General features: G+C 42.5%; 1 protein-coding gene across 2 annotated transcripts in view; it reads left to right on the top strand.

Moving 5' to 3' along the window:
• Positions 1-26,529, top strand: part of LOC135220895 (ubiquitin carboxyl-terminal hydrolase MINDY-2-like) — a gene marked incomplete at its 3' end in the record, with an annotated part of 112,734 nt that extends 86,205 nt beyond the window's left edge. For both annotated transcript variants that reach the window (XM_064258509.1, XM_064258508.1), the window contains 2 exon segments: positions 2,277-2,433; positions 25,938-26,529. In XM_064258509.1, coding sequence (XP_064114579.1) covers positions 2,277-2,433; positions 25,938-25,952 — 172 coding nt within the window.

Below are 26,529 nucleotides of genomic sequence, written 5' to 3'. Positions count from 1 at the left end.
GGCAAAGCAGGAAGTTGGGCGGGGAGGCCAGTGACTGGCTCTCTCCCCTCTCTTTTTTTCTTTCCTCTCTCATAGAGAGAGTTGAATGGCTATCCATCACTTGCTGATTGGGTGGGTCATGTAGGTGAGGATACATAACTGAGCACCATGTCTATAATCTTAGTTATATTAACAGATGCAAGTCCTCCCCTCTCTCTAGGAAGGAGAGAGAGGGGCGTATGATAGAACAAACCCATTGTATATCCTGATTTTATTGTCTCTTGATGCTCCAGGTTCATCCAAGCCTTTTTCAAAGCAATATGCTACACTCACATTAATTCAAAAGGTCCAGAAGTCTGGCAATTGAACACAGTCATTTTGCTTCTGTTCAGTTCATCAGAGGTTGGTCTCCTTCTTTTGCTCTTCCATGACCAGGAAGGAGTCCCAGGTAAGGCAAACTTCAGTCAATTCAGAAGCTTACTCAGAATCCTCCCTCCAAGAAGTAAGGTTCCTATTGTAAAGAACTGATGGTTTGTATATCTTGTAGGAACAAATCACAAATTTTGAAAGTAATTTGTATTTTTCCAAACAATACAAACTTAATGTCCTTTACAACTTTATGCCTACCTCAGCCACTCCTCATTCTGCCTCCTGGATCAGAAGGCAAAGTTAGTGCATACTGACTGTGTGAGCAGGACTCCCCTCCCGTAGTTGGTAGTTAACTATGTACTTCATCACCTTGTTTTAAGTTGAACGGCCATTTTCCAGCTGCATTGAAGTAATTCCTATTGTAATGGACCTCATGTTTGTATAGTTAGGGAAAATGCAAAATACTTTCAAAATTTGCGATATTTTATATATGCATGTGTATGTGCATCCATATAGATAAAGTACGCAAATTTTAGTCTGAAGTAGTTTATGCAGCTCACTTGGTCACATTTAGACCCACAAGTCTTGGCAAAGGTATTTATTTTGTAATGCTGGAGGTGGAAATTGGATAAGGACAAATGTCAGAGAACTTGGTAAGTCTAGGTGAAGGAGAAAAAGTAAAGTGGGCGAAAAGTGGAAAGTATAAAGTTCTGGAATAGACACCTAAAGTGCTGCCATGAACAATTTGCTGCTTGTTATGCTACCCAAAGCCTGTATAGTTAGCATCTCAGTTACAAGGATGTGTACAGTGATTTGAAGTACAGTAGTACATATTTCTGTGTATGACTGTATAAACAGTATACAGTGTGGTTTTGTAAGAATGAATGAAAACAAATTTTTAGGGTAAGCCTTTAGATTTAAGAGCCTCAAGTTTTAGGTTTAGTTATGTAATAAAGATTACTAAGAAAAATAATAAATGACTGTTATGATGATAGTTTTTACATCAGGTTAGATCTTGACAGAAAGGTAATTAGGCATAATATGAACATTTTCATTAATTGATAGAAAGCAAAAGGCCTCAGGTTTTGTTTTTCAGTTTTCATCTGTAAGATTAATGGGTAAAGTTTCACCGTATGTAGGGTGAATTTGTTAATTGACGATTTTATTTTTCATGTGTAAACTTTCTTGTAACAAGTTCAATGATACAGTACTCTACTAGTACTATTGTTTATTCTGACCACTGAACTAGTATGGACCTTAATTGTACAGGCTGACCTGAAGCACTTTCATTGTACAAAAATAGTGAACGTTGGGGATAATTAAAGATATGATATTTAATATTTAAAGTATGGTAATATATGACTTGCTGCATTTTACTTTCCTAAATGGTACGCAGTACCTTCCTTCCAGTCATCTTACATGGGTGATTGGTCATGAATTTTTTTTTGTCTATTAATAGTGTCATAAACTACATCACTATGAATGATTTTTTAGAACTTGATATTAAGTAGCGGCTTAAATCCTTTTCTCTTATCGAAGATGTGATATCACAATGATATGGTAGAAGGTGTTACACTGTTGCCAATGTTCAGTTCCTGTAATTGTTGGCTTATATAATTTTTATAGTTATGTATCTTTTTTTAAAGTGCTTTTGTGGACAGCCTGTGGTTTTATGATATTGAATTGTTCTTATTGGTGTTGTTAGAGGTTTTGAAATTACAGGTTATACCAGAATTGAAGTTTTAGTTTGTATCTCTTGGATATTACAAATGTCCATTTTGAAATTCGTGATTGATACATTTAATATTGTAACATCATTACAGTATTTTAGTTGCTCTTCAATGAAATTATTTTTAGTATATTGATAGTTTTTATCCTTTTTTAAGATATATTCAAGATATTTAATATCCACATGGATATATTTACAGTGAGGAAATAGCACAAAAGCTTCAGGAGGAAGAAAACCGTTTGGCTGCTGCAGCAGAAGCAGCTGCAAGCCATCCTCGCCAGACTGTACCTCCTTCCCTTCCAGCCTACCAGACTCCTAATGCTTCAAATGCACATGAAGAAAAAAAGAAGAAGGAGGTATATATACTTTAATTAATGTTGTATTTATAATTTGACAGTAGAAAGTTAGTCAATACAATATTTCGATTATGAAAAGCATTTGGAAAGTGCATATAGAAAATTTTGACATAGTTTTATTGAATGTAGCTACTTTGTGGTGCTTTTACTGGTTATTGAGATTTTTTGACACGATGGTTTTTTTTTATGAAAATGCATGAAAGTTATTAAGAAATTGATAGGTGAGATTGAAGGAAGTTAAAGGCCTTTTTCAGTCGATAGATTTGGTATTCATTAATAAGCATGCAGGTTTTGTATAATTGACTTTCCTAGTAACTACATAGCTATAGTTTCCATGTAATTGTAGCCTAAATTAAAATTTTGCAGGTAGTGTTTCAATTGCTCAGTGTAGGTGTACAGTGCTGACCCCTAATGGCAATACTAGGAACATCCTAGCTAATCACCTCATCATGTTTTCTCTCCTTAGGGGATAGCTCCGTCAGTGGACCTCATGCGGTGCGCTGTAGGCATTACTTTAGGTTTTTTGCTGTGTGCCTCGTCCCCTATCTGCAAACCACTTTTGTTCCTTTCTGGAATCAGCTGATGGCGAATATGCGTTTGCGTCGCCGTATTTACTCATTCTTGCCCTGATTGGCTAGATATGACTGACGTAACAGATCTTCCCCACTTATACCATGTTTGTCGTCTAGAGAGAAGGCGATCTTTTAACTATGGTGACATTTTAACATAGATAATTATGTTATCTTGTGCCATATAAATCAGAATCATAAGGAATTTGTACATTTCATTGCTCTCCGAGAATATTCCCTCAGTTGACAGAATTCGGTAGCATGACGTTTCATCCATTTAGCAGACAAATTTCCGTCGGTAATTAAATGATGCTTTATGTCAATTACAGTTACAAATATTATTACCAGTTGTTTTATCAAATTACAAATTACAACTGAAATTTAATATTAAATAGATTAAAGATTTACACTTAAAATTACCATGAAAATGTGTGAGTGAGTTACATTTCAATTTAATTACAATTACAAGCTTGCCGTTAACCCTTAAACGCCGAGTGGACGTATTTTACGTCGACATTTTTTGTCTCTCGGGTGCCGACTGGACGTATTTTACGTCGACATATAAAAGTTTTTTTAAAAATTCTCTGAAAAATACTTATAGGCCTACCAGCCGAAAACTCTTGAATCACGCGCCTTGGGGGATGCTGGGAGTTCACGGATCAAGGTGTTGTTTTGTTTACAATCGTTACGCAGGCGCGCAAGCGCGAATTTCTTTCTTGCCGCACTAAAAAGTATCGGTGAGACATCTCTGAAATTATTTTGTCACTTTGACATAATTTTTGTACCATTTTAAATTAGCCGTTACATGGAGTATTATATATGAAAATGTGCGCATTTTTATGTAGAATACAAAAAAAATACGTTCTCATGATTGTAGCTTTTATCAGTTTTGAGATATTTTCATATAAATAACGATAAGTGCCAAAATTTCAACCTTCGGTCAACTTTGACTCTACCGAAATGGTAAAAAACGCAATTGTAAGCTAAAACTCTTATATTTTAGTAATATTCAATCATTTACCTTCAATTTGCAACAAATTGGAAGTCTCTAACACAGTATTTCGATTTATGGTGAATTTATGAAAAAACTTTTTCCTTACGTCTGCACGGTAACTCTTCCGAAAAAAATCATACATGCGATTGTGGTAATGTTTGGATCATTTTAAAATTAGCCGTTACATAAAGTTTTATATATGGAAATGTGCGCAATTTCATGCACAATACAACTAAAAACAACCCATGGTTGTAGCTTTTATCAGTTTTGAAATATTTTCATATAAAAAATGATAAGTGACAAATTTTGTACATGAACTTTCCTGTCAGATATATACTTAGCTATAGTCTCCGACGTTCCCGACAGAATTTCAAATCTTGAGGCACACGCGACAGGTAGGTCAGGTAGTCTACTTTACCCGCCGCTGGGTGGTAGGAGTATGAACCAATCCCATCTTCTATTCAGATTTTCTCTGTCGCCGGGAACGACAACAACTGTTGTGGTTTCCTCTTGATAGATTTTTTTTCGATTCTCGCTTGCCTGGAGATCATTTTGGACCTTTTGGTGACGTATTCGTTCTGTTTGGCTTGGCATACGCTGTTTCTGGACTGGGTTTTGACTTTGCGCTGGATTTTTCTTGAACATGTCTGATTTAGATACAGTAACTAAGACTCCTGTTTTGTTTAGGGTATGTTCGATTGAAGGATGTAAGGTGAGGTTTCCGAAAGCTTCGGTTGACCCTCACACTGTAAGTATGAAATGCAGGGGGAATGAGTGCGCGTTTAGTAACCCTTGTAAGGAATGTGAGGGACTGAATAAAGATGAATACAAGGCTCTTTCTTCATACATTAGGAAGTTGGAACGGGATAGAGTTCGTAAAGCATCCTCTAGGAGTTCTAGTAGGCCTAGAGTGAGTGAGTTTGAATCTGACCCTAACATTAATGTAGAATTATAACCTCCTTCCCAGGTTGCAGCCCCTGCTCCCCGCGCCGAAGCCGAAGATTCATCTTCGGAGGCGGCGGCTTTAAAGGCTACGATTCAGTCGATGGAAAAGAAGATTCGCCTGTTAGAGCAAGGTAAGAGTGAGAGTGTTGGTGATCAGTGCAGTGTCCCCAGTGTTGTGGAGGGTGTGTCTGACCGGCTCCATAGTGCCTCCAGGCCTAGACCTCTTCCAGACTCCCAGTTCCAGTGGAGGAGGAAAGTCGAAAGCCGCAGGAGGGCTAGGGAGAGCCCCCACCTTTCAGGCGTCCCCTCGGCAGATCCTGAAGTACGCTCCCAGGCTGCCTCGGATTGTGTTAAGAAGGAGATCCTGCGTCAGTGTTTCTCCTCTTCTTCTTCGCCATCACCGAAGCGCGGCTGGAACTCCCCGGATGCGTCGCGCCCATTGAAGAGGGCTTGGAAGGCGCCCTTCAGTCCTTTGGCTTCCAGCCCGGAAGTCTTCCCTGAAGAGGCTTCTTTGGAAGTGAAGAGGCCCAGGAGATCCTGTGATCACTCGTCTTCTCGCGCCCCTCGCTCTGCGGCTGCATCGGAGGAAGACCCTGTGGATTCTCCTACTAGAGTCCTTGCGGGACTCCAGGCTCAGATCTCGGCCCTGGCGGACTCTCTGGCTTTAAGATCTCGTAGGAGAAAGGACGTATCTCTTAAGGTCAAGAGATCTAGAAGCCATTCATCAGAGGATTGCTCTCCTCGTCGTATGCGATCTCCTTCGTATGGGGAGGATTCGCCTGAGCGTAGGAGCTCGCGCGAGTGGCCCCACTCACCTGGCGCTCTCTCAGCATTGTCAAGGCGCCAGACTTCAGGCAGGCGCTCTTTGGATGGCGACGGCTTTTCTCCGGATAGGCTTCCCGCTTCCGGTAGGCGCTCCTCTCCTGCTCATCTTGCGTCTTCTAGTGTGCGTCCTAGCGGAGAGAGGCGCTCGGGGCAGAACAGGCTCCTTTCGTCGACTCCTTCTTGATGGTCTTCTCCTCATCAACTCCGAGAACCTAGAAGGCGCCCTTCTCCGAGTAGGTGCTTGTCACCTGGCTGCCGCTCTCCTCGCGTTTCGGATCTTGTGTCGAGTAGACGCTTTTCTCCTGTTAGTCGCTCTTCTCCCTTCAGACGTCAAGAGTCTGGTGGGAGCCATGCGCCTGGTAGGCGTCCTTCTCCTGGCAGCCGCTCTCCTGTGGATAGGCGCCAAGAGCCCCGAGTACACCGTTCTCCTGGTAGGCGCTCGTCGTTTACGAGGCGCCCTACTCCTGACCGTTCTCCGCTTAGCAGGCGCCAAGAGCCTCTCAAGCGCCCTGCTCCTGATAGGCGCTCGGCGCCTAGTAGCCGCTCTCCTCGCGACAGGCGCCAGGATTCTAGCAGGTGCTCTCCCTCTCGTAAGCGCCCTGTTGATGGTAGGAGCCCAGCCTCTCCTTCAGTCAAGATTTCGTCTACCTCGAAGAGGGAGTCCGATCTCAGACAGGCCAGGTTGGATAGGCGTTCTTCGTTTTCGAATTGCCGTTCACCTGTTGATTTGACTTCTCCTGTGAGACGGCATTCTCCAACCTCACGCTCTGCTCCTGCAAGGACCTCTTCTTCTTCAAAGGATCCTCCACGCTCTCCTCTGCAAGAAGGCCAGGATGGCTCGGATGAAGAAACGAATACTACGGCAGCAGTTTCTTCTTACAAGAAGCTAACAGAGCTTCTACTTCAAGAGTTTGGGGATTCCCTTAGCCCTACTGCTCCTCCTTCTCCGCACTCGTTGTTTCCCATGGCAAAGACAACGAAGGGATCGTCTTGCGTGAGAATGAAGTCGACCCTATCCATGAAGAAGGCGCTTAGGAGTTTTGGTTCCTGGATGCTCTCCAAAGAGGAAGCAGGGAAAACAGTGTTCGCCTTCCCACCGTCGAAGCTATCCAGATGTACTGGCTTTTGGTACGAGACAGGAGAGCCCTTGGGGCTGGGTCTCCCATCCTCGGCTGATGCAGACTTTTCGGCATTGGTAGATGCCACGAGGAGATCGGCTCTTAACTCAGCCAAGACGACTTGGGCCATGAACGAGATTGACCACATTCTGAAAGGTATGTTCAGAGTGCTCGAAGTCTTCAACTTCCTTGATTGGTCGCTGGGAGTCTTGGCTAAGAAGACACAAGTGCCAGTCTTTCTCACCGGAAGACCTTCATTGCGTATTATCCTGCATGGATAAATCCGTAAGAGACGGAGCGAGCGAAATCGCTTCCTTGTTTGGGGCGGGAGTTGTAAAGAAGAGATCCGTTTATTGCTCCTTCTTGACGAAGTCTGTCTCCCATGCTCAGAGGTCTTCGTTACTGTTTTCTCCACTCTCCACTCAACTGTTTCCCAAGCAACTGATTCAAGATATCTCTAGATCCCTTTCAGCTAAGGCTACGCAGGACCTTCTGGCCCAGTCGGCGAGGAAGCCTCGTCCCTCCTTCCCTGTCAAGACGAGAAAGGAGAAGTCAGGTGCTCAGGAACCCTTTCGAGGGGCTTCTTCCTCCAGACCCGCTTCGTTTAGAGGATGTAGACCCAACAGAAGAGGAAAGACTTTCTCTAAGTCAGTCAAGACTTCTAAATAAGAAACAAGTCCTTCAGACAATGGTGGGCGCCAGGCTTTTAGGATTTGCAGAAGTCTGAGCCCAGAAAGGGGTGGATTCTTGGACCCTATCAATCGTGAAGAGGGGTTACCTCATCCCTTTCACCTCAAGACCTCCCTTGACGACCACCCCAAGGGAGTTGATGGCCAAGTACAGGGACCCTATCATGAACCAGGCCCTCCAACTAGCGGTAGATCAGATGCTGGAGGAGGAGGCAATCGAACTAGTGACAGACCATCAATCAGCAGGCTTCTATAACCGCCTTTTCCTAGTTCCGAAATCCTCAGGGGGATGGAGACCGGTGTTGGATGTAAGCGCCCTGAACTTCTTTGTAGAAAAGAAGAAGTTTACGATGGAGACCACTTCTTCGGTGCTGGCAGCGCTGCGTCCAGGGGACTGGATGGTGTCCTTGGACTTACAGGATGCTGACTTCCACGTACCGATCCATCCTTCCTCGAGGAAGTATCTCAGATTCATGATGGGGGGAAGAGTATTCCAATTCAGGGCTCTGTGCTTCGGCCTCTCGACGACCCCCCAAGTGTTCACGGGGATCTTGAGGAATGTAGCTCAATGGCTTCATTTGGAAGGGGTGAGGATATCCCTGTACCTCGACGATTGGCTTATAAGGGTCAATTTGAAGGATCGTTGTCTGAAGGACTTACAGAAAACCTTGGAATTGACGTGTTCATTGGGGCTTCTGGTCAATTTCCAGAAGTCATGTTTAGTGCCCGAACAAGAGTGTGTTTATCTGGGGATCCGGATGAACTCTCAGAGTTTTCGGGCTTTTCCATCTCAGGAAAGGATAGCCCGAGGACTCGAGAAAGTAACAGCCTTCTTAGGGAAAGAAGTATGCACAGCGAGGGAGTGGATGAGTCTGCTGGGGACGCTCTCCTCGCTGGAGCAATTCGTTTCCCTAGGAAGGTTGCACCTGAGACCGCTCCAATTCTTTCTTCATCAGAATTGGAGTCGTCGTTCTCAGGATTTGACGTTCTCCCTGTCCATATCTCAGCAGATCAAGGAGAAACTTGTATGGTGGGCAGATCCCAACAAGTTTGCGCAGGGACTGTCTCTGCAATCCTAGAACCCCAGCCTAGTGTTGTTCTCCGACGCGTCGGAGACAGGTTGGGGGGCGACTCTGGGAACCAGAGAGGTGTCAGGTACCTGGGTGGGGGACCAGGTGTCCTGGCATATCAACAGGAAAGAATTGATGGCCGTGTGGTTGGCTCTGAAAGCTTTCGAATCCAACGTCAGAGACTCTGTAGTGCAGATCAACTCGGACAACACCACAGCTCTGGCATACATCAGGAAGCAGGGGGTGACGCATTCCTTCTCTCTGTACGAAACAGCAAGAGACCTTCTTCTGTGGGCTGAAGAAAGGAGAATCAAGCTTCTCACCAGATTCGTGCAGGGAGAGAGGTATGTGAGAGCAGATCTCCTCAGCAGGAAAGATCAGGTCCTTCCCACGAAGTGGACACTTCATCAAGATGTATGCCAGAGCCTTTGGAAGTTGTGGGGCAGGCCACACATAGACCTCTTTGCCACATCAAGAAATACGAGACTGGATCTTTACTGCTCTCCCGTCTCGGATCCAGGGGCAATAGGGATCGATGCACTTCTTCTCGACTGGAAGGGGCTCGATGTGTACGCGTTTCCCCCCTTCAAGATTCTGGGGATAATGCTCAAAAAGTTCGCAGAGTCAGATTCAACGAGGATGACATTAATCGCTCCCTTTTGGCCGGCCCAAGAATGGTTCACAGAGGTACTGGAATGGTTAGTGGACCTTCCAAGATCGCTCCCCCTAAGGAACGATCTACTCAGACAACCCCACTTCGACAGGTATCACAAAAATCTCCCCGCTCTCAGTCTGACTGGCTTCAGACTGTCCAAAGTCTGGTCAGAGCGAAAGGCTTTTCAACGGCGTCTGCTAAAGCAATCGCAAGAGCTAGGAGGTCTTCCACCTTACGAGTATACCAGTTGAAGTGGGATGTCTTCAGACGTTTGTGCAAGAGGAATAACATTTCCTCATCCAGTACCTCTGTGACCCAGATTGCAGATTTCTTACTGTTTCTTAAGCAAGAATGTGGTCTGGTGGTATCTACCATTAAGGGATACCGCAGTATGTTGGCGGCGGTTTTTAGACACGGAGGCCTCAATATCTCAGAAAATAAAGACCTGCATGACCTGATTAGGTCTTTTGAAACAAATAAGAAGCAGTCACCTAAAACATCGAACTGGAATCTGGACGTGGTTCTTCAGTTTCTCGGATCATCTAGATTTGAACCCCCTAGTTCAGCCTCGTTCAAGGATCTGACAAAGAAGGCTCTTTTCCTTATGGCTCTAGCATCCGCCAAGAGGGTGAGTAAGCTTCAAGCGATTGAGGGCAATGTTGGATTTAAAGAAGAGGCTATGGTTAGTTCTTTCCTCCCCGGATTCCTGGCAAAGAACGAGAATCCATCTAATCCATGGCCCAGAAGCTTCAAAATTCGTGGATTATCTTCTCTTGTAGGGGAAGAGCCTGAGAGAACTCTTTGCCCGGTGAGGATTTTAAAATATTATCTGAAGAGAAAAGAGCAACTTAAGGCCAATCAAGAGTTCCTTTGGTGCTCCGTGAAGGACCCCACTCGACCTCTATCGAAGAACGCTCTGTCCTTCTTCTTAAGAAGCCTTATAAAAGAAGCACATGTATCTTGCAATGAGAATCATTTTAAGCTTCTTAAGGTGAAGGCCCACGAAGTGAGGGCCATTGCCACTTCGCTGGCTTTTAACAAAAATATGTCTGTGTGGAACCTTCTGGAGGCAACATTCTGGAGATGCCACTTGGTTTTCGCAAACCACTACTTGTGTGATGTGAAAATCACTTATGACAAATGCTTCGCCTTGGGCCCTTACTTATCGGCGGATTCGGTGCTGGGGCAGGGAGCTGGAACTTATCCTTGTTAGGCTTATATATTTTTACCCTGTGTTTTGTATTTGTTGGTTATGGTTGTCTGAAAGAGGATGCAGGGAGGCATCTCTTTCTGTCGTAGTACTAACCCTAGTTAGTTTGGTTAGGTGGCCTGATGAGTTTTGGCTCCTTGTGATAGTAGTGGTGAGGATCTGTTAAGTAAGCGGACGAGTTCCCTTTGACAGGATCCGACTTGGATTCTACCACACAAGGGGATCAGATATCCCGGTGGTAGATCCGAGAGTCTTTCAGCAACAGGTCACGTCCTAGTTGTAGCTCTCCAGGCAATGCAGACTCAGAGACAGTATCAATGAAGTCTTCTGCCTGAACATGTAAGAACCAAGGTTTTTATATCCTACAACACCAGTTGTTTCCCTTTTTTCTATTATTATTTAGCTGTCTCTTACCCTCCACCAAGGGTGCCAATCAGCTAAGTATATATCTGACAGGAAAGTTCATGTACAAAAATGATATTGTTAAACTACAATAAAGTTTTGTACATACTTACCTGGCAGATATATACTTAGCTATAGTCTCCGACGTTCCCGACAGAATTTCAAATCTCGCGGCACACGCGACAGGTAGGTCAGGTGGCGGGAGTATGAACCAATCCCATCTTCTATTCAGATTTTCTCTTCCACCTGTCTCCTGAGGGGAGGCTGGGTGGGCCATTAATCATATATATCTGCCAGGTAAGTATGTACAAAACTTTATTGTAGTTTAACAATATCATTTTTCAACCTTCGGTCAACTTTGACTCTACCAAAATGGTAAAAATACGCAATTGTAAGCTGAAACTCTTATATTCTAGTAATATTCAATCATTTACCTTCATTTTGCAACAAATTGGAAGTCTCTAGCACAATATTTCGATTTATGGTGAATTTATGAAAAAAATAACATTTTCTTTACGTCTGCGCGGTAACTCTTCCGAAAAAATCATACGTGCGATTGTGGTAATGTTTGCACCATTTTAAATTAGCCGTTACATAAAGTTTTATATATGAAAATGTGCACAATTTCATGTAAAATACAAAAAAAAATAATTGAAGGTTGTAGCTTTTCTCATTTTCGAAATATTTGCATATAAATCACGATAAATAGAAAAAAAACCCCGTTCGGTCAACTTTGACTCTACGAAAAATGGTAGAAAAACGCAATTTGTAGCCTAAAAACTCTTACAGTCTAGTAATTTTATTCAGTCATTTATCTTCATCTTGAAACAAATTTGAAGTCTCTAGCACAATATTTAGATTTATGGTGAATTTAAAAAAAAACTTTCCTTCCCTCCGCGCGCGGATTCTCCGCCACAAATCTCCGAAATGCGTACGTCGCATTCTCGGAATATTTGCTCCGTTTCATATTAGGCATTTCATAGAGTTTTATATATGAAAATGTGTGCAATTTCATGTAGAATAAAAAAAAATATTTGAAGGTTGTAGCTTTTCTAATTTCCGAAATAATTGCACATAAAAAAAAATATAAAAAAAAATTCGACATTCGGTCAACTTTAACTCGTCAGATATGGTCGAAAACTGCAATTGTAAGCTAATACTCTTACAGTATAGTAATATTCAATCATTTGTGTTCATTTTGAAAGAAATTAGAAGTCTCTAGGACAATATTTAGATTTATGGTGAATTTTTGAAAAAAATTTTGAAAAAATTTATTTTGTCCAGCGCGCGTTATGAATTCATGCATTATTTTATGATAATATTTTCTCTGTGTTGCTTTGATCGTTTTACAATGTGTTATATACCAAAATGATCGCAATTTAGTGTACATTACAACGAAAAAAAATTAACTCGTTACCTTTAATTGTTTTGCGCATAGAGCGATTTGAATACAATTATATATGAAATTTTGTTTTCGCGCTATCATATATCGCATCATTTATATATGATAATGATAATGTTTTCATTTCTGATGGTTGCATACTAAACTTCAGGCATTGACAAGGAGCCGAAAATTTGAATACAATTATATATGAAATTTAATTTTTGCGCTATCATATATCGCATTATTTATATATGATAATGATAATTTTTTTCATTTCTGATGGTTGCATACTAAACTTCAGGCATTGACAAAAAAAGGAGCCGAAAATGAACTCTTAATCTTGAAAACTAAGCGCACTGATTTTTTGAAAAAAAAATTTTTTCCTCTTCTGCGCTCACTCTGAGACCGCCTCGGCACACGGAAGACGATTTTTAATATACCCCTTCGGCATTTAAGGGTTAACATACAGCCGTATTGGAAAGGGGGGCCATGGCCTAGGCAGGAAGAGATGCCAACTAGTCAATTTCCTTCACCAGATGCATCCATCTCACTTGGTCTTGGTGAATGTTCTTGTTCCTAGTTAGCATTAACGAATATCTGGATACTTTACTTATGTGGAACAAAGTCATGTTGTTCATCTTATGATGTATTTTTTTAAAGTCCAAATTTGACTAATACATCTCATTATAAACTAGTTTTTTCCCTCTGTTAATAGATTGCCTAAAATTTAGTGATTCAGTTCGTTTTCACTCATTTTCATCGGTATTACAAGATTCAGCTACATTTACAGTTACAAGCAAAGTGGTACATAAATTATTTCAGTCCTATTTTATATGACACCATTGATAACATACCTTCAGTAAGTGTTTACTGCCGTACGCTGATTGAATACAATAATGGATGTTGCTATCAGATTTGATCGTATTAGCAAATAAAGTAGTTTCTTGTTCAGTTGTTCATGGCTGTACACATTTATACAATGAGTATATTGTTAGGGCAATGCTTATTAACTTTGTAGATGCTGTAAAGCTATGGAGGTAGAGAAGTTGGACAATTGTAATTTGCTCTCTCTCTCTCTCTCTCTCTCTCTCTCTCTCTCTCTCTCTCTCTCTCTCTCTCTCTCTCTCTCTCTCTCTCTCTCTCTCTCTCTCTCTCTCCTTGTACTTTACCTCCTTTCATATTTTCTTTCTTCATCTTACTTTCCACCCTCGCCTAACACTTGATTCATAGTGCAACAGAGAGGTTTTTCCTTCTGTTACACCTTTCAAACCTTTTACTGTCAATTTCCTTTTCAGTGCTGAATGACCTCATAGGTCCCACCCAATACTTGGCCTTTGGACTAAATTTTATATTCAACTCAACTCTCTTGCTGCCTGATTGCACACTGCTGCTTGCACCAGCTGTGCACGAGATATAGAAGACTTATTTTCAAAATATAGTCGTACTGATATTGATTGCTAACCCCATCGTAAAATCGAATTATCATGAGACGAATTACAGTAGCTTGAGTACGGACTGTGTTCATGATCATGTCTTGAAGAATATTCTTGAGTTTGCTACTGATGTTTGTCAAGATTATCATGGAGAACCGAGTCGGTCTAGTTTCTTTCTCTCCCAGTTTCTTTTAAAACTTATTCTAATGTCTTTACAGAATCTTCTTTATCGGGTCATTCTTTGGAGGTCTTTTCAGAGTCTTCTCTTGTTCATCCTGTTTCTTGGCCAATAACACAGCAGAGCAAAGAGTTTCTCATCATTTCAATCCTGAAATTTGGGGGTTTTGGTGACTCCCTCTCTCTCTCTCTCTCTCTCTCTTCGGGGTTGAGGGAAGTAATTTTGGAGGGGCTGTCTTCTTAGTACCTTCCACAGGTCCTGTAGTTCTCAGCCTGCTGGTCTGGATGCTTCACAGGTGGTTACGGAGTCTTCCGCAACTCCGTATATTCATCCTTACTGGGTTTGGACATAATGTCCTCAGTGTTCTTGCGGGGGCTACGGCAGTTGGCGATTCATCTGTGCCAACATTGACTGTATCAATATTGGTTGTGTCCTCAGCCCCTCCTGTCAATAGGGTAGCTGGTAATCTTCCTTCTTCAGTTCCCATTTTTATACTTTCGGGGTTTGAGATGTAATGTGCCTACCACTGTTATTGTGGGTGGCTACGGCTGTTGGCAGTTCATCTGTACCATAGTTAATACCGTTTGTGCCCTTGGCCTCTTTTCATTAGGGTAGCTGGTAATTTCCTTCTTCGGCTCCCATTGAGTTTGTAACCTGTCATTGAAGGCACTTATATGTGCCACACAAGTTGGTTTCCACCTGCACAATGTTGGCGTAAGGGGCTTTGGTAGTTACTCTAAGTGTGGTTTCTTCCTTTTTCTCTCCTTCTGCTTCTTTCTCAACCTTTTCCTGCCGCTTTTTCTGATCCTCCTTCAAGGGGTTGAATGTGGGTTGGGCCTTGGTGCCAGGTTTTCTGGGACTACTTCCTTCCCTCACTTGATCAATGTAGCTTCAGCTCTGGACTCCCGTCCTGGTTTAGTATTGGTGTAACAGGAGTTTGTTGGATTGCATTTTGTGGCCTCTCTGCTCTTAGGGGGTGTTGAGCGCCCATTTGTAGTCGGCTAGGTGTTATGTCATAGGCACTGGTTGGTGCGGGGTTTCACAGTCGACTGAGACTGGCTCAAGGCTATTTCGTCATCTTTGGTTGGTGCACGTTTGCTGCAACAGTGTGTGGTTGACTCTTAGCAGTGGGTGTTCATTGCCAAGGTATGTTCAGCATGGGTGTTACGTTATTGTGACTGGGTAGTGTGGGTTTGCATAGTCGAGCGAGACTAGCTCAGGGTTATGTCATAGTCTTTAGTTGGTACACGATTTGCGGAACTGGGGACGGTTGGCTCTTGTAGGGAGGGGTTGGTCAGCCAGATGTTACGTCATCGTGTCTGAGGGGTGCGGCTGTGCGGGATTAAGCAGTCAAGTACGACTAGCTCAGGAGTCAGGAGTTTATCATCATCTTATTGGCATATCATTGCTCAACCGATACGATGATATATTGGCATATCATTGCTCATCCGGATCGGTTGGCTCAGATATGATGGGATCAGGTATGTCAGGTGTTGGTATTAAGCACCCAGGGGTAGTAAGTTCCAGGTTCTTGGGTGATGCTCTTGTGGGTGTTCAGCTTTTCTCCTTTTCCTGTTCTGGTGTGGTCGGATTGGACTGACAGAGGATTCCCTTTGAAGAGAGAATTGGGTGCTAGTTGAGGGTTTTTCGTTTCTCAAGCAAAGGAAAGCGAGTATAAATGGATGGTGGACTTTGTCCATTCTCTCTTTCTGCAGTCCATTCTCTGGAGGAACCTCACAGTTAATTCAAGCAATGTTTGATATGTTGTATTCAACTAAACCAGTAGGCTCTCAAACATCAAGTAAGCTTTCGGGGAAGACGACTCTAGGCTAGCATCACTTATGGGGCTGAATAGGCTGGATTCAACCTAGCTTCCTAATCGGAAGTGTTCTGTATGAGGTAGCGGGTAACCCTTCTGCCGGTGTGCGAGTTCCACATTACGAATCTGTTGAGGCTGGCTGTATGCACGACGTTCTTGTCAAGGAGAGGAGGGACTTCTAGTTAAATCATCTGCCTCCTCACTATCCGGACATTCATAAGAAGGTTCTGCTGAGAGAACCTTGTGCTCTCAGCAAACAGTCTTTTAGAAAACAAGATGTCTCCTTGATGATCAATTTCGTGTCGTCATCATAAGTAGAGTCACAGCAACATCGTTGGATGATTTGTATAGCAGGTGACGGATCACAAATGCTGCTGTATCTGGTTTGAGCTCACAATGTTTTTTTTGTCACGTACTAAGGAACTTTGACCTCGTCCGAGAATCTTATGCGCTTTCCCATAGGTGTCCATCTCGTTCCAATTCCAAAGTGCAATTAGTTTCTTCATGCGAGGGGTCACTTTGTCAAGCGTCAGTTGATTCTTCATCGCTTTCAGAGCTTTCGAGTTGCGCTTCACGTCCAAGGGCGCAAAGTATTGCGGATGGCTACCCTTCGGCTTTCTGGAGGAATTTTTCAGTGTTGGCAATCTTGGAGGCGGTTATATGAGAGTCGGTGTGGGTTTTCACAATGCTCTACCTTAGAGATTTTCAGTTTCTTCAGAGAAAGGTTACTCGCTGGGTCCTGTTGTTGCGATCAACTCGGTTTTATAATTAGCTTGGTATTGTTAGGATGTTAAAAGTTTAGGTAGTCAGTGATAGTCTAATTGAACTCGAGAGTTTCTGTTTGTTAAGCTTCAACTGAGTGTATTGTTCCTTTAGGTCCTTGAGATTAGGCAGATTCTGATGGTCATGTTGGAATAAATTCAACTTCTTCAGCATATTCATCTGCGTCAGTGAGCAGCGGAGAACTCGAAGGTCCTGCACACTCAACTTCTCCATACATGAGAGGCTGAATAGCCACATGGGAGGTTCACCATTTCCCCTCCATACATGAGAGGTATAGAATACCACATGGGAGGTTCTTCAGACTCGGGCAGTACCTTGGACTCAACACTGACAGTAAGGTACTTCCTCTGCAAGCATCCTCACATACTGAGTTGGACGACTAGGTGAGGAGATTTGCTTTTACCTTCATGAATAAGAAGTATAGATTACCACATGGGAGGTACCTCTGACTCAGACGGCACCTTAGACTCGACACTGACGTTGAAGTACTTTCTTTGCAAACATGCGGGCTGAATTAGATTGATCCTACCTCCATTAAAATTTTGTTAATCAGGCTAATTCAGGTGTTCAGGGAGTGTATTACAATTTGAAGTTTATACTTACCTGAACACTTGAATGATTCCTGCCTTCCTCCCCACTTCAATTTGATAGTGAATGATTCAACTGAGGAGATGGGCCTCTGGTGGCTGGTATTTGCACCAGCGTTGCAAATGGTAACACGGGAAACTCATTTGACTAAATTTTACCTGCAGCGTTGGTAGCGCTGACAATTTAAATTACCCACTTAGTGGGTAAATCTGTGGGGATATAGTATTGGCTGGTCAGTGACCATGGCTAATTTAGGTGTTCAGGTAAGTATTGTAATATTAGATTTATTATGAAAACTTCATATCCATCTGCAGTAGCTCTCTTAACTGATAGGAAATGACAAGCATTGTTATCAATACTAGCAACTTTTATATTTCAAATTCATTACATGACTTAATGTTTTGAAGTAGAATATGTCCATGATCCCACCTCCTTTCAATTTGGAATCAGCTATGTAATTACTGGGTAAGTCACTTATACAAAAATATTTTTAATATAAAATTAGTAAGTTTTGTATATACTTACCCAATAATTACATGATCAGAGCCCTCCCTCCACCCCTCTGATGTTCATTATACTTAAAAAGCTAAGTCATTCCTAGTATTGCCATAGAACTAGATGTTGCCTGTAGCCTATAACCTAGGATTACATATATTCTTAAGGGTGAATTAAATTATCTGTATTAGGTAGTACCCTAAATTAAGTTAAGAACCTTTTTAAAAAGACATATGTTTTGGGTCTAGGCAGCAGTCTATTTTAAACCAAGGATCCTAGTATTAGATACACAGGCTACAGACTTTTGCCCTTTTGTATAGCCTGGATACTTAAGCATGAGTTAGATAATCCAGGACATGCAGTAACTTGTTAGGCTAAGTAATAAACTTTTACGAAATATCCCATTATCAAGGACTAGGTGAAATAATACTCTGTGCAATGTGGTAATAGCCTAGCTTTAAGGCTGGATAGTAAAGTTATTGTGTTTTATGTAAAGACTGATTAATCCCATACTATATACTAGTAAGGGTGAATTGGTAATCTAAATCAGATTAGGTTTTAGCCTAATTATAAGGTTACACATAAAATGGTAGCCTAACTATAAGGTTATATTAGATAGAAATTTACAAAGTTTCTTGATTTATTATTAATTTTAATACCATTTCAGTATGTATGTATGGAAACATGAAGAAATGTATTTATTGCCTGTTTGTGTTCTAGTATGAAAGCCTCTGCCTCTGCCGTCTTTTATTTAATTTTAATTAATTGTTTATTATACTGCATGACCTGTTTGGTCCCATTTCCTGGCCTTTGGCCTAGACCTGGCATGTTATCTAATCCTTTGGGCCAGCTCTATGAAAGCTGAAAGTCAGCTCAGTGGTCTGGTTAATTTTAATGTATGACACTTACCTGGCAGGTATATATATAGCTATATTCTCTGTCGCACTGGCAGAAATTTTCAAAACTTGCTGCAAACGCTAGTTAACTAGTAGTTCAGGTGACCACCACCCCGTTCCCGTGGCGCTGGCGCTCGGAACCATTCCCATTTACGTCAGATTTTCTCTGCCAGCCGAACCGTCAACATTGTTGCCGACTTTTCGCCGATTTTGGACGGATTATTTGGTATTGTATTTGGAATGTTGGCTTGGCAATCGCTTTTGGATATTCTTAGGATATGTCTGATTCAGGAGAGAAAGATCGTGTGAGGAGATCTGTGTCTCGAAGTGAAGATCTAATGCTTCTAGCAAAAGGAGTGAGTCTGTTTCTTCTCCAGTTCCTTCTAATGTAGAACATGTAGAACCTTTCCCCCCAGGTTTCTCCTGCGCCCGCTGCTGTATTGGAGGAGGCGAAGGATTCACAATATGTGTAAGTGTTCGGTGCCCTTGCATCTATGGGCGACCAGATACAGCGGTTAACGGATAAAGTGAGTGGTTTTGATGTGAGTGAAAGTGTAGTGGAAGGGGCGTCTGATTGTCTCTCTCGTGCTCCTAGACCTAGACCTCTGTCAAGCTCCCAGACCCAAGGGAGAAGGCATGTTGACAGTCGAAGGGAGGCGAGAGGGGTTTTTTCACGGTCAGTCGTCCCTTCAGGCAGTCCTGTTGTTGCGTCCCAGGCTGCTGCAGTACGCCATAGAAAAGGCGCTACTGGGAAGTGTGCGTCCTCTGATGGCTTGACATCAGGCAGGGAACGGCGGTATTTAGAAGTTTCGCGTCCCCTCAAGAGGACTTTCAGGACATCCGTGGCTCAGGATAGGCCTTCCCACGTTCAAGAAGGATGGAATAGTCCGGAGATTTTGTCTTCGAGTGATGAGGACGCAGGACGCAATCCCTGTTAAAAGGAAGAAAATCTTTCGTTCGAGAGAGGACGCAGGACGTTCTTTGGGAGCATTTAATTCTGCGAGAGAATCTCCTCCTTCTGCGTGGATTCCTTCTCCTCTTCCCTCTCCTTCTGGTAGAGCTCAAGATCGCTCTCCTCGCCGTCCCAGCTCTGCTCTTCTCTCTCCTCCGTCACATACGATCCGTCAGGAAGCGGACACTAGAGACTTTTTAAGAGAGATGCAGGTTAAGTTAGCAGTACTCGTCAATTCTTGGGAGACTCCCTTTCAACCTTCCTCGAGACGTAAGGATGATTTCCTCCCTGTGAAGTCCTCCAAGAGGACGCATGACAAGAGTTTGCCTCCTCCTTCTCGTTCTTCGATCGCCGGGGAGACAGGACGCAGTGGTCCATCGAGGACAGACGATCGAGCTGCTGTTCAGGACGCAAGAAGAAGCTTGTCTTGGTGGACACAGGACGCAGGTGGCAGGACGTTGACCCGTCCTCCTTACGTCAAGACCGACATAGTGTTCTACAGGACGACGACTTCCAGGACATTTATTCAGCAGAAGAGGACGTGGAGGAGTTTGCTGAAGACAAGAGTATGGATCCTTCGTCGGATTGTAAGATCCTGACTTCCTGTCTTCTTTCGCTTTTGGAAGGGGAGTTTCAACCTTCTGCTCCTTTGTCACCCCTTTCGCAGTTTACGAAGACCAAAACCCCCAAGAAGTCCTCATTCCTGAAGATGACTCTCTCTATTTCGGCTAAGAAAGTGCTTCAACGGGTTAATGCGTGGTTGAAGGAGAAGAAGGAAGCAGGGAAGTCTTCTTTCGCTTTCCCTCCAGCCAAGTTAGCTTCGAAGTCGGAAGTGTGGTATGCCACGGGGGAAAGTCTTCGGGGAAGACTTCTCCATCATTCTCTTTGTTAGAGATCAAAGGGGGTCGATCTCCAATCCTTATTTTGTTTTCTTGAAGGAAAAGAATTTAGGATGGAGATCGTTGTTCAGATTCCTACAAATATACTACGTATATTAACCTCGCGACATGATTCTGCTAAGCAGTTGAATTGTCCGAGGGGTAGGCGCATATCCTAGTTACTCTACGGATTGCGACTTAGACGAGGAGTATTCTAATTGAACTGCAACTTGGGGTTGCCTGCAACCTCCCAGGAGTTTCCAGTTTCAATTTTATATACTTTTGGTTTTGTCACGATATCACCATTTAAGCTTTTGTATTTACCGAAATTCGTTTCGCCTAAATATAATTGCTCGAGCATATCTTTTTATGCTCGGTGGTTCTAGCCGAACGCATTCCTTCGTGGAATGGATTACCTGGCAACTCAGGATGACGAGTCAGCGACAGCTACTGTGTATTGAACTGCCCGAGGCAGCTCAGTGCCAGCTGCCGCTTCGAGATGCACAGTCGGTTATGTCTTTCTCCTCTGCTGTGATTGACTACCAGCCGTATCTCTACCCAACAATCACAGACTTAGGTCTCTGATTAACGGGGATTCTCGCATACATGAATGACCTTCTACTGCTGTGACACTCTTATTCATTGTCTTCGGTATTGCGAGAATTTATAACAGAGATATCTCTTCGACTTTCATCTTTCTGTTTACCGCACGGTAACAGAATTCTGTAATAGTCTCTTGCTGCATCGCACTGCGATAATGCGAATGATTTTTGCGGAATCTGAGTTTGTCCTCAATATATCTCGTATTCGGAGGTGTGCAATTGTTCATTGTTCACCCCGGATTAGCAGATGTATTGAAAGACATCGCCTACTCCCAGACCGGCCAGCTCTACTTCCAAACGTTCAGCCCATGAGAAGCAGTTCTTCAGGCAGTGCTTTCATTACTGAAAACGCCCCGCTTTCATTGCAACTACGACTCCTCACCGGACAGCAATGAAATAGCGGTTAGCGTTTTCAGTCATTTGTAAGCACAGTTTCAGAATTTTGAGATTCCTTCTCTTCGATTCAGCTGGAAGACGTAGGTTGTATTCAATGTCTACCTTCGTCTTCAACAGCACAGTGTTGTTTCTCCTTAGCTGAGATTCAACGACTATGAGAGTGTCTTGCCGTCAGGGACCTCGGTCTCTAGAAGGCAATTGACTTTCGCCATTTGAGCATATGCATTAAGAGAATCATCACCGCGCCGTCCGGCATCGGTGACAAACAAATACATTATTTGTTTGGTCTCTCGGCATAACCCCTTAAAGGGCGAAGGTCACGTGACTTACCCGGATGCTTGGACAATTTGCCTCACTACCGATTCCGAACCAGTCAGTTGGCAGCTGTCAGAGCGCCTGAGTCAGTTACGAACTACGCTGTGGACTTAGTTTGGTTGTTCCAGAGCAATCATTACTTTGTCTTAATAGCTTGTCACAGTACCCATACCATCGACACCCACCATGGAGTGTCGGTGTCCTATCCAGTACCGAGAAGAAGAACTTCGCTGCATGGGGATAGGAGGATGCGAGACTCTTCGTTGCAGTCGGACAGACCAGTATGGGTACTGGACATCACCGAATTCGAGAAGAGGGATAGGTCATGCGACTATTCCCTTCTTTTCCTGTGAGGGAACTGCATGACTTTTCCTGCGAAGTCAAGCAATCAGGGGATGGGGATCTGTGACGCTCGATTTCGTACCGATCTTCATAGTGAAGACTCAGAACCCTTCGGTCCCTGACGATTGGTTCGAGTCCTTCACAATCCCCTCCCTAATGGACTTCACCGCCTCCGATACGAAGGCTATGCTGCTTTGTTCTGTGAAGGCGCGATGGAGCTGTCTGAAGAAACTCGACACCCCAGGATGAGTGAGGATGCCCTTCTTCAATTTCATCTCCGCGTTCCACAAGACTTCTCCGTGGCGCAGGTAGTGCAGGCAGGGGCCTGGTCCAACCGGACCACATGCATCTCCTTCTACCTTTGGGATATTGCCCACAGGTCCTTGGATCTTTTTCTTTGGGACCCGTGGTGGTTCCTCAACACGTTGTGTAGTTAACCCAGACCCTCGCAGGCTGAACAGCATCGAGTCCTGGTGTGACTGTAGGAATGAATGAGTGAAGAGTGTGTGACTGGCTCCTCTTCCCATCTTTTTCTCCCCCTCTACCTCTGGGTAGAGGGATACGGTTGTCACCCTGCTGGGTAAGGACGAGATGCAGGTGAGCTACTCAACAGAGAACCATCCTATCCCTTTCAGTAGGGATAGGAGTAAATATCCACCACTTCCTCCAACAAGGGGGAGGAAGTGGATGCCAACTTGAGACAAACCCATAACTTTATGATTGTCTCTTGCAAACAGGAACAAGTTCTTACTTGCTGGTACGAAGAGATACGCTTGCCTCTCTCTTAGTACTTGGCCCAGAGGTCTGACCATTGATCCTGCGGTGTACACCCCGATCAATCGGACAGAGGCTTGGATCCCTCCCTCGCTCTTACGACCAGGGAGGCATTCCAGGGTTGGATGAACACCAGTCTGTTCACCAAAAAGACTCAGATTCCTCCCACCAAGAAGTTAGTCTTACTATTGTTAAAGGACCGAGGGTTTGTATTCGTGTCAAAACAAATTGCAATTTGTCGAAAATTGCATTTTTCCTAACTATACAAACCTGAGGTCCTTTACATATACTAGTCCCACCTCATGCCACCCCTCACTCTGCATTTTTTTGCATGGGCCTAAAGAAAAAGTGATTCTTCACCTCAGCGTGCGCACTGTCGGACAAGCAGTTAACTACCGTTCTCCCCCTTGTTCGAAGCTTACGACTGTCCCAGGTCTAGATATTTCCAATAGTCTGGATCTTAGGGATCTTGTAAGATCTTTTGAAACCAGGAAGCAGCCTCAATGCAGACCCCCTTCCTGGAATCTAGATGTCGGACTGAAGTATCTAGGTTCGAGTAAGTTTGAACCTTTAGACAAGGCCTCTTTGAGAGATGTCTCAAAGAAGACCATCTTTTTAGTCGCCTTGGCCACGGCTAAAAGAATTAGTGAACTTCAGGCGATAAATAAGGAAGTAGGCTGGAAGCACAACAAGGCAGTGTGTACATTCCAGGAAGGCTTCTTGGCCAAGAACAAGAACCCTTCTAATCCTTGGCCAAGATCCTTTGATATTTTGGGTCTGCCTGATCTTATGGGTCACGAACAGGAAAGAGTTCTTTGCCCAGTGAGAGCTTTACGCTTTTATGTAGAAAGAACAAGAGGCATCAGAGGGACCTCTGGTTCTATGTGGTGTTCAGTGAAAGACCCAAGTAGGCCCATGACAAAAAATGCTTTAGCTTTCTTTATGAGAGAACTAATTAAAGAAGCACATATGCTTTGCCAAGAACAGAACTTAGGAGTTCTTAAAGTTAAGGCTCACGAAGTCAGGGCGGTGGCTACGTCCTTGGCATTTAAGAAAAATTTAGCCCTCAAGGAGATTATTGAGACAACTTTTTGGAGAACAAATTCAGTCTTTGCCTCTCCTTATCTCAGAGATATAAAGACAACGTTTGACAACTGTCGGACGTTGGTCCTTACATGTCCTCTGGTACAGTATTGGGCAAAGGAGTTTCCACCCCATAAACTACTAATATGCTAGGTAATTTTTAATCAGGTGAAGGTGTTTTTGGTCGTCTGAGAGGGGATTTTCCCTCTTCAGTCTATATAGTGGTTTTTGTTATTGGTGATGTATGTGTAGTTCAGGTGAATTAACAATTCCTAGCATGAATGCCCGTGGTATGAGAGGGCTGTGGGTTTCCTGTCAACACATTGGTCATGTCCAGTTGTCAGACCCTTTATTAGCTTCTTCAACAAACAGGCCACGTCCTAGTTGAGAGCTCCTAAGGTTTAAGCAGGCTCAGAGGCAGGACCTATGAAGCAGGTAAGGAACCAAGATTGATATAATAATTTTTAATTATTTGAACTCTAACAATGTTGCTGTCTTTGACCCACCTCCAAATGTGTCAATCAGCTATATATATACCTGCCAGGTAAGTGTCATACATTAAAATGAAGTTTTTATGATAAAACAGTTTAATGTATACTTACCTGGCAGGTATATATAATTAAATTCCCACCCTCCTCCCCTCAGGAGACAGGGTTCAGAGAAAATCTGATGTAAATGGGAATGGTTCCGAGCGCCAGCGCCACGGGAACGGGGTGGTGGTCACCTGAACTACTAGGTAACTAGCGTTTGCCGCGAGTTTTGAAAATTTCTGCCAGTGCGACAGAGAATATAGCTATATATATATACCTGCCAGGTAAGCATACATTAAACTTTGTTTTATCATAAAAACTTCATTTTTATAATACGTAATATAATATACATTCAAGAATTATCCAAAATAATCTGGATTGGGCAATACTCTATACTAGGCAAGAGAGAACAATTTAGGAAATATCCTATTATTGGTCTAAATGGTAATTCAGTCCATTTAGCCTAGGATTAGATAGAAACATTATCTTAGGCTTAATAAAATAATCTGGAATTTATGACTTGGTAGCTATTGGTAAGGCAACATATTAGTGGAGTTCTTATCTAGTCTATATCCTTAAAATGTGATTTAGTAAACCTAGAACAGGTAGTAGCCTAACCAGATTAAGCAGGAACCCCTATTTTAAGGTAACATCCTACTAATGTTACATACTAGCCTGCCCAGGCAAACCCTGTTAAATGCATAGTGGCATGGTAAACAAATGAAGTGTACAAACAGCAAAAATTAGTAATAATTCACTGGAAATTTCACTAATTCACCAGTTCATTATAATATGAAAGTGTGAATTTAGAGACCAAAATAAGTACTTGTAGCTGGAAAAAAAAATCAAAGGCAAGTCTTTTTAGTGAAGCTGAGAACACAAATTGAAAACTGCACAGTATCAAGGATAATGCAGAAATTAATGAAAAAATAAACCCCCTGGAGCTTAGCAGAAAAGAGAAAACTAAACTAAATGCAGAATCCCCAAAGAAGAACCAAGTAAAGTAATTGATAAACAACTGTAAAGAGAAAAGATATTGCTCCAGGATACACAGTGGTTTATAAGTTACCTTAGTTACCTTACAAACACTATCAAAACAGACTGGCACATCAGATCAAAATGAGCTTGGACATTGTAGAGAATGAAAAAATCATGGGATAATTGTGGAAAAGCACTAACAGTGTAATCCTGAAGAGCAATGTAGAAAAGTAAATGAAGTATTATTTGGACCAGGTATATACAATGGAAGTATGTCTGTGTTGAGAGTGGGTACAACTGGTATTTTGTTGCATGAAAGTGAGGGAATATGTGATTATTTCGAGTTACAGTGAACAAATAGTTCAGTGAGCTACACTTTTAACAAAATAGGGAATGGGATGAGACCAAACCATTTGGAGAAGTAGAAAATCATCAAAAGAAGTAAACCTAATTGGAATATAGGCAGGTGTATAATGTAGAAGAAAGTACAGAGAACTTGCCAAATCTCTAATCTTATATGTACAAGAAAGTGACAAATTTGTTAATGTTAAAAATCATACTGATAGTGACTTTTGCCTAAAATAGTTTTTTTCTTTTACAGTGTGTCATCCTTTGAGGTTCCATGGAAGCTTTTACCTCTCCAAGGAAATTGTAACAAAATATTTTTGTTAATGTGTATATTAATGACTTTTTTAAAATATAAGTTTTCCTGTGCTTTTTGAGAATAATGAAACTATGGTTAATGAATTTGCACATAAATGCACACACACATATGTACACCTTTTATCATGTGCTTGTCCTATATTTTGTGTGTTACAGATTATAAATTGATTAGATGTGGTTTGGAATTAAGCAGGGAATCAGTGTGTATATACTTGAGTGAGTATATATGTATGTATATATACAATAATGTATATATATGTATATGTATAAACATTTATATATAACATTACTTTTAGTGTATGAGTCATTTTATGAAATGCAGTTTTATTTATCCTAATAATTCTAAAGTGACACAACACACAGAATTATCCAGAATTTGTTTGTACCTTAAGTAGTTTAGCTGGGCATAAATGATCACCATTTGATCTATAAATATGTAATGCTTGCAGCACACAAGAGAATCTTCATGCATACCAGTCTAAGAAACTGTTGATGTTGTTAAGGTAGTTCACAAGGAAATATTTTTCAAT

This window comes from Macrobrachium nipponense, chromosome 2, assembly GCF_015104395.2.
Source record: "Macrobrachium nipponense isolate FS-2020 chromosome 2, ASM1510439v2, whole genome shotgun sequence".
NCBI classification, from domain to species: Eukaryota; Metazoa; Arthropoda; class Malacostraca; order Decapoda; family Palaemonidae; genus Macrobrachium; species Macrobrachium nipponense.
The sequence above is the reverse complement of the archived record's forward strand: the minus strand, read 5'-3'. Positions and strand labels throughout refer to the sequence as shown.